This window comes from Zophobas morio, unplaced genomic scaffold (assembly GCF_036711695.1).
Source record: "Zophobas morio isolate AGI-343-1 ecotype UQ-CSIRO unplaced genomic scaffold, CSIRO_AGI_Zmor_V1 ptg000028l, whole genome shotgun sequence".
In the NCBI taxonomy this organism is placed as follows: domain Eukaryota; kingdom Metazoa; phylum Arthropoda; class Insecta; order Coleoptera; family Tenebrionidae; genus Zophobas; species Zophobas morio.
In genome coordinates, this window is record NW_026972133.1 from 5,495,194 (window position 1) to 5,510,067 (window position 14,874).

Here is a 14,874-nt window from a genome sequence, read left to right on the forward strand (position 1 = left end):
TTTAAAAAAGCTTTGGTTGGGCTGCTGGGTGTTGATTGAATGAAATTCAGTTTGAACTGATTTTGTCAATGCAGTAACTGCCTTTTTATACCAAAGTGGAGAAATATACGCTTTCTGCTCTATCTGTTTAGATAATAAATTTATGTAGCGATAAGTGTTGCATAAGGGGTAAAATGTATGTAAATTCTGATTGAAAAAATGGGTATTAAAAATCAGTGGGTTTGCGTAACGTGGACATGGACATGTGTAGGTACGTAAAAGTTGCGCTCTAAATTCGGCAAAATTAATTAATCGGGTTTATTGTCGTCGTTTGTACAAAATTTGGGTACTTTCTACAAGGGTTCAAGAAGTTCAAGTTCAGCAAAATTCTTTGAAGTAAATACAAAATTATTATGGATATTGTTTATTTAAATTTTTTAATTAATTTCTTAAAGGGAATAAGTGACTGTCTGACCCTAGCTCAATATTAGTGCCTTACTAAAAATTTTATAGAAGTGCGTTACTAATTTTCTCATTTTGTTTCTCATACTTTGCGTAATTTTGAAACAAAAATCCTAGTGGGTTATTAAACCGATTTAAACCTAATGATAAAATGCTTAACCCCTAAAATAAATAACATAAATTGTGATGAATTTTTTATTCGTTGTCAGATCTGGGGGCGGAGCGTAAAAATCCTTATTTTGCTACAAAATTTGGCATTTTGGACATGTTTTAAGTGTCTTAGTATGAAGAGAGGGCTACGTATATTAAGAAAAAAAGCAAAATATAAGCCCCGCCCACCCGCCCTATCACAATTGTGATGATCTTTTTTATTCGTCGTCAAACAGGGGAGGGGGGGCGGAGCTTAATTGCAAAATCTTTATTTTTCTACAATAAACTACCATTTGAATGTTTTCGACAATAAACTATATAACTGGCAGAAAATAATAATAAAAAGACGAGTTTGTAATTTATATAAATTACCAGATTTTTAGGAATTTTACTGATATTGAAAATATTTAATCTGTTTTAAATGGATGATAAGGAGAAAGCAATAAAAACACAATCTTAGACGCCCATGTATTTTTGAAAGTTTGTCTTTGATCGTTACATTTCCAACTCAAACTTTTAGATTTACAGAAAGCCGTCAAGATGACAACTGTATCAAAAATAAATCTTGAAAAGTCCATGATTGCTTTCTTGTTAGGAAAAGAAGACTAGTGAGTATATTAAAAACAAAGCAAATACTAAGCCCCACCCACCCGCCCTCATCTCAATTCTGATGAATTTTTCATTCGTTGTCAGACCGAGGGGCGGAGTTTAATTGCAAAATCCTTATTTCTTTACAAAAATTTCGCAAGTTTTTTGCTGTGAAAAGAAAGCTACGTATGTTAAGAAAAAAACTGTTTCAGGTATTTAAACAATAGTTGCAATTTTTTTATTGTGCTTAAAGTGATGAATTAATTTTATATAGTTACGAAAAAATAAAAATATAAAAAAAAACATAAATATATAAAAAATAAATTTTATTTATAAAAACAAATACAAAAATACAAAACACAAATAATCTCTTAATGATGGGAAGAATGTTGGGGATGAGTGGCATGTCCTTCCCTATGAACCACAGCATTGAACCCGCTGTGCTTATCAGCGGTGTAGTGAACGGTCAAAATGGTACCATCGGGTTCATGAAGGGAGTAAGAACCTTTGACGACATCCCCATCCCTAGTCTCCTCCTGTTGTTTAATATCACCGGTGTGTTTATCTTCAACTCCGTATTTGAACGAGTACTTAGGATGAGCCTATTTTTAACAAAATACTTAGTTCAAACAATCTAATTTAGCAAATGGTACACATACATGTGGTTCTTCGTGGTGGTACCCATGACTTCCCCCAGATCCACCCACAGAACTTTGACTTTGAGAAACATACGAAGAGCCACTCTGGTGATGGCTACCAAGATCCAAAGAACCGTAACCTCCTAAACCCAGCGAAGAAGCGTCCAGAGAAAGACCACCGTCCAACCCATGACCGTAGGTAAAGTACGAACTGCCGTGTCCTTGAGCTTGCACGTACACGACGAGAAGACTCACACACAAAAACTGAAAACAATAATTATATTTATAAAAATATTTTGTTTGTTTATTTGTTTCTTTTTTTGCACTTCACACTCACTTTGGCGAACATTTTTTATTCTTCTTTGGTCGTGCTGCTGTTAACCGAATTTCGATTTAAACTGATTTGTTTGTGGTGGAACTGCCTTTTATAGTTACTTACGAACTTTCTGCATTATCTTTTAGGTAATTTTTTTATGTGGCGATAAGTGTTGCGTCACACGTAAGGTGTATGTAAATTTTGCTCGAAAAATTGGAATTAGTAATCGTAGGTTTTATATAACGCGGTAGCGTGTAGGTACATAATGTTAATTAACGTAAAAGTTTTGTTCTAAATGCAACATAATTAATTAGCCAAGTTCATTATCATACAAAAGTGAAATTTACGAGCTGGGTAATGCGGATTATGTGTACCAAATTTTGCATTTTTGCACTTCTTGGATTTTGAAAAAAGTGTTGCAAGTATATGGTGATAAAAAATCGACTTTAAATCACACACAAGTTAAGAAATAATTGCGGGGCTGTTTCAACAAATGTTTCACAGTTTGTAGAATCCGAAAAGGTCGGTTTTTTAACCTTCTGTTCGTCTGCCTTTCTTAGCAATTTTGCTAGACAGAACGTCTTCGAAATTGCAAGCTTTGAAATTTTCGGTGTATTTTAAGTGTTACTTAGTAACCAACATTCCCTCCAAAATATGAATGACGTCATTAGAATTTCACAAATTCTTAAAAGATTTAAGATTCTAAGGATTATAGAGATTCTATGAATTACAAATATTTTAGAGATTCCACGGATTTTAAAGATTCTGTAACTCAAAAATTGGGCGAAAATTTTATAAATTCAAAGGTTCCAGAAATTCTTAAGATCCTTGAAGACTAGGGATTTTAGATCTTAGATAAATCAGAAACTGCAGAAATTATGAAGTTTTCACACAATTCAGAGAACCCTATTATATTTAACAGATTATTTTATTTTTATATTGAACAGAAATAAAATTACTCTTTAAAATGAGAAGAGGGTGGGTGGGTGCGGCTAGTACTTGCTAAGATAAGACTGATTTTGGCATGTAACATACCTTCCAAGAAAAGAGAGGGCGGGTGGGTGGGGCTAGTATTTGTTAAGATACGAATGATTTTTACTAGTCCCGCCCACCCACCCCACACTCTTTCCGTGGAAGGTATGTCATTTACCAAAGTCAATCTTATCTTGGCAGATACTAGCCCCGCCCACCCACCCTGTCTCTTTTTCAGTGATTGCTTTTATCCGATTTGAATTAAATAAATGATCTTATACTAAGAGAAATAAAATTAGTCGTTAGACTGATAAGAGTGGGTGGAGCTAGTACTTGCTAAGATAAGACTGATTTTGGCAAATTACATACCTTCCAATAAAGAGAGGGCGGGTGGGCGGGGCTAGTATTTGCTAAGATACTAATGATTTTTACTAGCCCCTCCCACCCATCCTTTATTTTCTTAGAGGGTATGTTATTTACCAAAATCAATCTTACTATAGCAGATACTAGCCCCGCCCACCCACCCTGTCTCTTTTTCAGTAAGTATTTTTATCCGGAAAATTCGGGAACCTCGAAGGTCTCAGAGACACTAGATACCGCAGAAGTCCTAAAGATCATAAGAATTATGAAAAATCTAACTAAAGAATTCAGATCAATGACTTTTCAAAGATTCAAGGCCGCAGATCCGATGGAGATACAAAAAATTCCAGATACTTAGAAGTTCCACGAATATTAGAGATTTTAGTAGTTCCAATTGGAAATTTTAGAGATTCAAAGATTCCAAAAATATTTGAGATACTCCTAGAGATCTTAGATATATCAGAGATTTTAGGGACTTCGAAGAGTCCAGGGAATCCAAAAATTCTAGAGATTCAGAAATTTTAGAGATGCTTTCGTCCTAGAGATCACAGAGATTCTAGACGTATCATGGTGATACAAATCCTTAAAATTTTACGAATCCTAAAATTCTTCAGATTCTACAAAACCAAGAACCTCAGAGGTCTCAAAGATACTATTAGGTACTACAGAAATTCTAAAGATTATAAATATTCCAAGGATTTTAGTTATAGATTTAATTTCTTAAAATTCTTAAAATTCTTAAGATTCTACAGAACCTAGAAATCCTAGAACCTCAGAGGTTTTAAAGATACTAGGTACCGCAGAAATTCGAAAAATCATAAATATTCCAAGGATTCTATACTTAGAGATTTCAGAGGTTTCAGTATTCTCAGCGATGGCACGGATCCAAAGTATTTTGAAACCTATTCCCTAGACTCCAAAAACTTTTTGAGACTCCTGAAATTTTTGAAATACCTGATATGCATAGATCCTTAACGACTTTGAGATTGAAATGCTTATGGAGACACAACAAATTCCAGATATTCCAAAGTTCCACCAATATTGGAGATTGTAACATTTCTAGCGATTGTACGGAAATTTTAGACAATCAGAGAATCTAAAAATATTTGAGATACTCCTAGAGATCTTAGATATACCAGAGATTTTAGGGACTAAAAAACTTCGAAGAGTCCAGGGGATCCAAAAATTCTGGAGATGCTTTCGTCCTAGAGATCACAGAGATTCTAGACGTATTCATGATGATACAAATCCTTAGAACATTACGGATCCTAAAATTCTTAAAATTCTTGAGATTCTACAGAACCAAGAAATCCTAGAACCGCAGAGGTCTCAAAGATACTAAATACCACAGAAATTCTAAAAATCATAAATATTCCAAGGATTCTATACTTAAGGACTTTGAGATTGGAATGCTTATCAAGACACAACAAATTCCAGATGTTCCAAAGGTCCACCAATATTAGAGATTGTAACATTTCTAGCGATTGTATGGAAATTTTAGATAAATTGGAGATTGTAGCATTCCTAGAGATCTGAGATGTACCAGATATCTTGAAGACTAAAAAGACTCAAAGACTCGGAAGATTCCAGGGAATCAAAAAGTTCTGAAGATTCAAAGGTTTTAAAGATTCTTTCGTCCTTAAGATCATTGAGATACTAGACGTATTCATGATGATACAAATCCTTTGAATTTTACGGAACTCAAAAATACTAAATACCACAGCAATTCTAAAAATTATAAATATTTCAGGAGTTCTAGAATTAGAGATTTCAGAAATTTTAGTATTCCCAATGATGATCCAAAGCATTTTGAAATCAATTCCCTAGAAGTCAGAAAGTTCAAACTTTTTTGAGATTCATCAAATTTTTGAGATACCCGATATACAGAAATCCTTAAGGACTTCGAGACAGGAATGATTATAGAGATACCAGAAATTCCAGATAATCAAAAATTCCACCAATATTAGAGATTGTAGCAGTTTTAGCAATTTCAGGAAAATTTTAGAGAATTGGAGATTCCAAAAATATTTGAGATAATCCTAGAAATTTTAGATATACCAGAGATTTTATAGATTATAAAAACTACAAAATTTTCAGAGAATCCAAAAATTGTAGACATTTTACTTCGTCCTAAAAATCATAGATTTTCTACATATATTTATGGTGATACAAATCCTTCAGATTTCAAGCATTCTAGAATTCTGTAGATTGTCGAGATACTACAGAACCTAGAAATCTTAGAACCTCAGAGGTCTCAAAAATACTAGATCTCATAAAAAATTTAAAGGTCATAAAGTTTCTAAAGAGAGATTTATGTTCCAGCGATGCCACAGAATCAACGTGTTGTAAAATCTGTTCGCTAGATGCCAAAAAGTTGAACACTTTTTGAGACTTCTCAAATTCTTGAGATACCTGAAATACAGCGATCCTTAAATACTTTGAGTATGGAACGATTATGAAGATACCAAATATTGCAGATAATAATCAGAAGCTTCATAAGTACTAGAGATTGTAGTAGAAGAGATTCCAAAAATATTTGAGATACTTCTAGAAATCTTCGATATATTAGAGATTTTAGAGATTATAAAGGCTAGAAAGATTCTAGAGGACCCAAAAATTGTAGAGATTCTTCGTTCGTCCTAGAGAGAACAGAATTTGTACAAATATTTATTGTGATACAAGTCTTTCAAATTTTACGGATTCTAGAATTCTATAAATTCTAGAGATTCTACAGCACCTAGAAATCTTAGAACCTCAGAGGTCTCAAAGATACTAGATATCACAAAAATTCTAAAGATCTTAAAAATTTCTAGCGATAGATTACAGAAATTTCTATATTTGCTGCAATGTCATACATTCAGCGTATTTTGAAATCTGTTAGCTAGATGCCAGAAAATCCAAACCTTTTTGAGACTTCTCAATTTCTTGAGATACCTGCTAAAATACGAAGATCCTTTAGAACTTTGAAATTGGAACTATGATGGAGATACAAAAATTCCAAATATTCAGAAGTTCTACGAATATTAGCAATTATAGCAGTTCTAGTGATTGAGAGATAGAAATTCCAAAAATATTTGAGATTCTTCTAGAAATCTTCGATATATTAGAGACTGTAGAGATTCTTCCTTCGTTCTAGAGATCATAGAGATTCTACATATCTTTATGGTGATACAAATCCTTCAGATTTTAAGCATTCTAGAATTCTATAAATTCTCGAGATTCTACAGAACCTAGAAATATTAGAACCTCAGAAATCTCAAAGATATTAAATATTATACAAATTTTAAAGATCATAAAGATTCTAGTGAGAGATTACAGAGATTTCAATGTTCCAGCGATGCTACAGAATCACCGTATTTTAAAAATCTGTTCGCTTGATGCCAAAAATTTGAAACTTGTCTCCATGTTTCTGAAATTCTTGAGATACTTGAAATACAGAGATCCTTAAGAACTTTGAGAATGGAACTATCATGAAGATACCAAATAGTCCAGATAATCAGAAGCTTCATAAATATCAGAAATTGTAGAAGTTCTAGCGATTGGATGGAAATTTTAGAGACCAAGCGCTTCAAAATATATTTAAGATAATTTTAAGACGAAGGATCCTAAAATTGTATAGATTCTTCCTTCGTTCTAGAGATCACAGAGATTCTCAATCTCTATGGTGATACAAATCCTTCAAATTTTGCGGATTCTAGAATTCTATAAAGTCTCGAGATTCTACAGAACCTAGAAATCTTAGAACCTCAGAGATCTCAAAGATACTAGATATCACAAAAATTTTAAAGATCATAAAAATTCTAATGAGAGATTACAGAGATTTCAATGTTCCAGCGATGCCACAGAATCAACGTATTTTAAAATCTGTCCGCTAGATGCCAAAACGTTGAACCCTTTTTCAGACTTCAGAAATTCTTGAGATACCTGAAATACAGAGATCTTTAGGAACTTTGAGAATGGAACGATTATGAAGATACCAAATATTCCAGATAATAATCAGAAGCTCCAGAAATATTAGAGATTGTAGCAGTTCTAGTGATTGGACGGAAATTTTAGAGACCAAGAGTTTCCAAAAATATTTGAGATACTCCTGGAAATTTTCGATATATTAGAGATTTTAGAGACTATAAAGACTAGAAAGATCATAGAGATTCTACATATCTTTATGGTGATACGAATCCTTCAGATTTTACGGATTCTAGATTTCTATAAATACTCGAGATTCTACAGAAACTTGAAATCTTAGAATCTCAGAGGTCTCAAAGATACTAGATGTCACAAAAATTCCAAATATTTAGAAGTTCCACTAATTTTAGTGATTGTAGGAGTTCTAGTGATCGGACGAACATTTTAGACAAACAGATATTTCAAAAATATTTGAGATACTATTAGAGATTTTAGATATATCAGAGATTTTAGAGACTAAAAAGACTGCATAGATTCCAGGAGACCCAAAAATGCTATGGATTCTCCAATTTTAGAGATTCTTGCGTGCTAGAGATTCTTGCATGCTAGCGATCCTAGAGATTCTAGGCATATTTGTGATGATACAAATCCTTAAAATTTTAAGGATCCTAAAATTCTATAACTTCTTAAGTTTCTAAAGTATAATAAATATAAAAAATATTTGAGAATGCTCCTAGTTATTTTAAACATATGTATTAGAAATTTTAGAGTTTGTGAAAACCCCAAATAGTCCAGTTGTTCGAAAAATTCTAGAGAGAAAGAATTTAGAAATTTTAGAACCTCAGAAGTCTCGCAGAAACTAGATATCATAGAATATCTGCCCATTATTAAATATTTCAAGGATTTCACGTACAGATCTGGAAAAACTGTAGATTTTAGATATATCAGTATTTCTACAAATCTAATTTTAAAGTGAAAAATTTCTGAGGTTCCAAATATTATAAAATATAAAAGATATTACTGATTCTATGAGCTGCCGAAACTCGTGAAAACAAGGTTACATAATCGTCAAATGAGTTATTTGACAACAAGGAAGTAAAATTGATTAAAAAAAAAATAGATATATAGGGAGAGTACGACAATAAACCAAGACACCAAAGTATATACAAAAATAAATGTTTTTATTTAAAACATAAAAACAACAACTTAACAACAATAACTCAGTACTCTAATAATGGTGCCCAGACACGTGCTGCGGATGACTGGCATGCCCTGACCTCTGAACCTGGGCGTTGAACCCGCTGTGCTTATCCGCAGTATAATGCACAGTCAAAATAGTACCATCAGGTTCGTGCACGGAGTACGACCCTTTCACCACATCTCCGTCTCTCGATTCCTCCTGAGACTTAATATCGCCAGTGTGGTGATCCTCAACACCGTACTTGAACTCGTACTTGGGATGTGCCTACACAAAAATAAACACATAAATAAATAAAAAAAAAAACACTACAACAAAAAGTACTCACGTGTGGTTCCTCATGGTGGTGGTACTCAACCGGAGCCACAGCGTACCCGGAGTACCCCAAATTTACGCCGCCCTCGTGCCCCCCCTGGCTATACGTGATGTACGAACTGGCGTGTCCTTGAGAGTGTCCTTGTGCTTGCACGTAGACGGCCAGGAGCGCCACGCCCAAAACCTGCAAACGACGAACTCGTTAAACTAAGTTCACTTTTATTGAAAGATTCCATTACTTTGGTGAACATTTTCAGTTAATTGGTGAGGAACGAAGAACAGTCGAAGGAAGGTTTTGAACTGGCTGAGGTTCGGCGGCGGCGACTTATATATCAAAATCCGCGTTCACTCCCAATTTAGATAACAGTTTTTTGTCGCGATTTATATAATTTCGGAGCAGAATCGGTCTTGTTCTGCGTCTGTGATATAATAGCTCGTTTGTGCGATTTTCTGGAGAAACGGACTTTTGAATAGTCAATGGAGCGTTTTCGGCGCCTTTGTTGTCGTAGAGGTTGTAATTGTGATAAGTGGATGTATGTGCGGATGTGGGTTTCACTTTTTGGCCGCAGGAATGTGTTGCGGTAGTTGCAATTAAACACTTTTGAGAGTATTAATGGGGAAAAATGTGCGGTAGTGTATCGTTGGAAGTGCTAAATGGAAGCTAAATTATGGAAGTGTATCAGTTACGGGTTACGTAAAGGTTGCGCAATACTTCCACTGGCCCACATAAATGATGGTTTTTTATGGGTAGCGGTGCGACGGGTTTTTGGCGAGCATCGTGAGGTATTGTTGTGATGGGGCGTTGCGTAATTGGAGTGGATTTTTGGAAAAAGTGGAATGAAGGCGGCGGTGTGAGTCATGTGACGAGAAATTAAGAAAGTGTGCGAAAAAAGAGCTTTTTAACAGAAATTATACACAAAAGTTGTTTGGCGATAACTAAATTAAATCTACTAAAATTGGATTTAAGTAAAAATTTTGTCTTCTATTGGATAAAATGTGTTTGAATTTAGAAATATTCCTTTCCACATCCACTAAAGTAATTAGAGCATATTTGAAGAGGTTAATTAGTTCAGAATTTATCCATAATTATTCTAATTAATTCGATAACGAAGTCTGCAGTTAAAACTTGAGTAATATTTGTAACAACGAAAGCATCGAAATACGGTGGATTTTTTTTGCCCAATTTTTTCGTTTTTTGTGAATTTTTGACGACTTTTTTATCGTTTTATTTTTTTCTGTTGTATTTTTTTTGTCGTTTTTTGCTACTTTTTGCGTTTTTGTGCTTTTAGCATTCTCCTTCTTCGACGCACTTATTTTTAGATGTTTCTTTAATTTTTTCCCGATTTTTATGTCGTTTTTTTCGACTTTTTCTTGTTGCACTTTTTTGGTGCAATTTTTATCCCGTTTTGAGCTTTTTGTCATTATTTTTTACAATTTTTTGACTTTCTTTCAGATTTTTTGCATTTTTTGTGTTTTCTCGCTTTTCATTTTTTTTTACTTTTTTGTGTCGTTTTTGTTATTTCTGTTGTCATTTTATTGAACAATTTTGTCCAGAGAATTGTTGTTGCTTTTTGTAGTGATGTCCCGTCAATTTTTTGGTGCTTTTTTTGTTACTTTTTGCCTGTTTTTTGACTCCCTTTTTTAGTCGTCTTTTGTCGTATTTTTATAAGATCTAGAATCTGGAATCTAAGTATAAGATTTAGAATCTGCCATCAGACCGAAATCTAAACTGAACACAAGGAGGCGATAAATGCGACCTTTGAACAGGTAGCTCACGTGACAGTGACGTTATCGTACGTCACGATGAGATTGCAAAAATTATCTTTCTTATTTTGACCAGAAAATTGCACATTTTCGGGGTTAATTTAATAATATTTAAACAAATTGCTTTGTTTCTAGTAACTTCGCGTTTTGAAGAAAACGGTGTTCGATTTAATTATCATATATTAATGCTTATTGTATTTAAACATTATAAATAATATTAAAAAAAGGTAGAAGTTGCCGAGGAAAAAAAGGAAAATGAAGGAAAAATTGGTTAATAACTTGTCTTCACATTTGTCCTTATAAATAATAAATTAAATGTAATATATTTTTGTTTCCTTAAGAATACAAAGTTAACAAAATTAGTCGAGTTATAAAAGTCTCTTTTGCTCCACGTTGGCCACCAACGAGCGATTTTCAAGATTTTTGTGAAACTTTACTGATTTTGAATTTAAATTTTCTGTCCTCGATAGTTGATGCTCAGCAAGAACCACGGGAAGGTCTGGAGCAGATCTCGCTAGGAAAGGAGAGGGCTAGGATTTGTTAATGAGGGATAGAACGTTATACAGTACAATACAATAGAAATACAATACAGGTACCTATAATCTAGCTACAATACAGAATACACTACAGATACAGATACAATTCAGATACAATACAAATGCAAAGTTAGTACCCAATACACCACCGGAAGAAATTGCACCAAAAACTGAGAATGTTGCAAAATGAAAACCCAAGCAAGCACACCGATGGAACTCGAAACGAAATCTATTGGTCGCAGCGCTCACACGCCCAAGGGAGAACGCAGCCGCATAAATCCAAGGCCGACTGACCTCATCCTTATCGGATGATGCGACCCAGCGTCTAAGGGCAACAGAACCCCCCCAAGCCAAAGCGTCTCACGACATTGAGAATTCAGACTCGGAACCAAAGAATGCACTGTTGCAAAAAAAATACCCAAGCAAGTGAACCGTGAAAACAAAGCAAAGTTAAGTTAGTAACACATACAATATACAGTACAATATGCTTCAATTACAAAAGTTACAATATACAAATTTCTCCACTTTTGCCAACAAAGAGCGATGACTCTGCTCGCTCGTTGCTGTTGCCCAGCAAGAACCAAACAATACGAGGAGGTCTGGAGTGCGTCTTGCCATTAAAAGAGAGGACTAGGGATTGATAGCATGGGTGAAGGACACCGTATTTTGTAAATTTGGACGCCGTACTTTAAAAATGATGTATACGGTCTTTGGTGAATTATGAACGCAGTACTTTGTATATTCTAAAGCCGTACTTTATCAGTGCTGAATGCATTAACAACAAACTTCAAAACAAATCGGGCATTTTTGGAAAAATATCCACTTTCCCTCGTGTTCACAGCAGTTAACACAACATTTTCGCTAATATTTATTAATAAAAAATTAGAAATTCGCGAGCACGTGCTACTTTTTACCCAAAACGGAGCTCCGATGTTGCTGCCACCAAATCGGCATCAAAACTGAACACAGAGGAGCGAAAAAGTGACCTTTTATCAGGTAGCTCACGTGACAGTGAAGTCATCGTACGTCACGATGAGATTGCAAAAATTATGTGTTCTTAAGAAAATGGTTTTCGGTTTAATTATCATATATTAATAGTTATCATATTTAAACATTATGAATTATATTAATTATGTTTAAATTTTATTTAATTATATCGCGAAAATGTATAGCTTTGACCCACCAACTTCAGTCGTTTCGAAAATTTTTCCCAAATTTAAACATTGTCGAATAAACGAATCACGGAATCCGATAAATTAAAACTGAAGTCGTACTTACCCTGTTTTCGGTCCTTTTCGGAAAAATATCCATTTTCGTTCGTGTTCACCGCACTTATACAACATATTTTCCGTAATATGTATTAATAATAAACTAGAAATTCGCTAAAACGCCTCACTTTCACGCCAAAACGACGCGACGATCTTGCCGCCATCAAACAGAAATTAATACTGAACACAAAGGACCGAGAGACGTGACCTTTATACAGGTAGCTCGCGTGACATTGACGTCATCGTACGTCACGATGACATTGCAAAAATTTATTTTTCATATTTTGGCCGGAAAAATGCACATTTTCGGGGATAATTTAACATTGTTTAAACAAATTGATTTGTTTTTAATAATTTCATGTTTGTAGGAAAACGAAGTCCGATTTAATCATCATATATGAATGATTATCATATTTAAACATTATAAATGATATTAATTATGTTTAAACTTTATTTATTTATATAGCGAAAATGTATAGCTTTGATCAACCAATTTCAAAAAAATTAAACATTGTCGAGTAAACAAATCACGGAACCCAATAAATTAAAACTCAAATCGTACTTACCATGATTTTCAGCCTTTTCGGAAAAATATCCACTATCCTTCGTGTTCACAGCACTTAACACAAAATATTTTCGCTAATATTTATTAACAATGAATTATAAATTCGCGAACACGTGCTATATTTAACCCAAAACGGAGCTCCAGTGTTGTTGCTACCAGATTGGAATCAAAACTAAACACAGAGGACGGAAAAATGGACCTTTTAATAGGTAGCTCACGTGACAGTGACGTCATCGTACGTCACGATGAGATTGTAAAAATTATTTTTCATATTTTAGCACAGAAACTGTATATTTTCGAGGTTAATTTAACAATGTTTAAACAAACAAATTTGTTTTTGCTAACCTCGTGTTCCTAGGAAAATGATTTTCGGTTTAATTATCATTTATTGATAGTTTTCATATTTAAACATTATGAATTGTATTAATTATGTTTAAATTTTATTTAATTATATCGCGAAAATGTATAGCTGTGACCCACCAACTTCAATGGTTTTGAAAATTTTTCCAAAATTTAAACATTGTCGAATAAACGAATCACGGAATCCGATAAATTAAAACTGAAGTCGTACTTACCCTGTTTGCGGTCCTTTTTGGAAAAATATCCATTTTCGTTCGTGTTCACAGCACTAACACAACAAATTTTCCGTAATATGTATTAATAATAAACTAGAAATTCCCTAAAACGCTCCACTTTTACGCCAAAATGACGCGACGATCTTGCCTCCATCAAACAGAAATTAATACTGAACACAAAGGACCGAGAGACGTGACCTTTATACAGGTAGCTCGCGTGACATTGACGTCATCGTACGTCACGATGAGACTTCAAAAATTATTTTTCATATTTTGGCCGGGAAAATGCACATTTTCGGGGATAATTTAACATTGTTTAAACAAATTGATTTGTTTTTAATAATTTCGGGTTTGTAGGAAAACGAGTTCCGGTTTAATTGATGCTTATCATATTTAAACATTATAAATAATATTAATTATATTTAAATATTATTTAATTATATCGTGAAAATTTATAACATTGATCGACCAACTTCTATCGTTTTGAACCTTTCCCAAAATTTAAACTTTGTCGAGGAAACGAATCACGGAACCTGATAAATTAAAACTGAAGTCTTACTTACCCTGTTTGCGGTCCTTTTTGGAAAAATATCCATTTTCTTTCGTGTTCACAGCAATAAAACAACACATTTTCCCTAATATTTGTTAATAATAAATTAGAAATTCACGAAATTGTCGTGAAAACATTGTTACGTATATCCAAAAAAAAAGGCAAAATTTAAGTTCCGCCCTCCCACCGCCATCTCAATTGTAATGATGTTATTCGTTGTGAATATTGAAATTCTAAAAAATCGTTATATTCCATATTGTAAATTGTGGAGATGCGAGGGAAGTTCTGTATTTTGTTGTCGTTTTTTCGACTTTTTTTATTTTTTTACTTGCCTTTTTTTCGTCGTCATTTTGTGGAATTTTGTAACTACTTTTTTAAAGTTTTTGCCACCTTCTTTAAGTTCATTTTTAACCACTTTTTATGCCTTTTTTGTCTTTATTGTCTTTTTGTGGCATTTTTTTGTGGATATTTTTATCGATTTTTTTTCTCACAGGAGCTCTAAATTTTTTTTTTTTTAATATTACAGAAAAAGACACATAGTGTCTCCAGCATTACTTGGGATTTTTAAAAACCAAAACACCAGAGATCAGCAGATCTTCTAGATCCCTTAAAAATTAAGTATCAAAAGCCCCAAAATTAATTCAAAATAAAATACCCGAAACCTCAAAGATTCTTTAAATTCTTTCAAAAAAAAAAAACCTTACACCCCCAAGATTTTTTCAAATTCATCCA

At 33.5% G+C, this 14,874-nt stretch overlaps 3 protein-coding genes across 3 annotated transcripts in view; all 3 read right to left on the bottom strand.

The window, feature by feature from the left end:
* The window catches only part of LOC135137061 (uncharacterized), a 60,900-nt gene that overhangs the window by 37,129 nt on the left and 8,897 nt on the right, over positions 1-14,874 (bottom strand). The gene's annotated exons all lie outside the window — the stretch shown is intronic.
* On the bottom strand, positions 1,551-2,194 carry LOC135136875 (adult-specific cuticular protein ACP-20-like). Its single transcript, XM_064066336.1, has 3 exons — positions 2,155-2,194; positions 1,839-2,081; positions 1,551-1,781 (listed from the first exon to the last, which is right to left on the bottom strand). Exons 1-3 carry the CDS (start codon positions 2,164-2,166, stop codon positions 1,551-1,553), a joined length of 486 nt encoding a protein of 161 aa, XP_063922406.1. The 5' UTR covers positions 2,167-2,194.
* Positions 8,600-9,172, bottom strand: LOC135136889 (adult-specific cuticular protein ACP-20-like). The gene is made up of 3 exons (XM_064066349.1): positions 9,124-9,172; positions 8,898-9,068; positions 8,600-8,836 (listed from the first exon to the last, which is right to left on the bottom strand). The coding sequence occupies exons 1-3, from the start codon at positions 9,133-9,135 to the stop codon at positions 8,600-8,602; spliced, it is 420 nt and encodes a 139-aa protein (XP_063922419.1). The 5' UTR covers positions 9,136-9,172.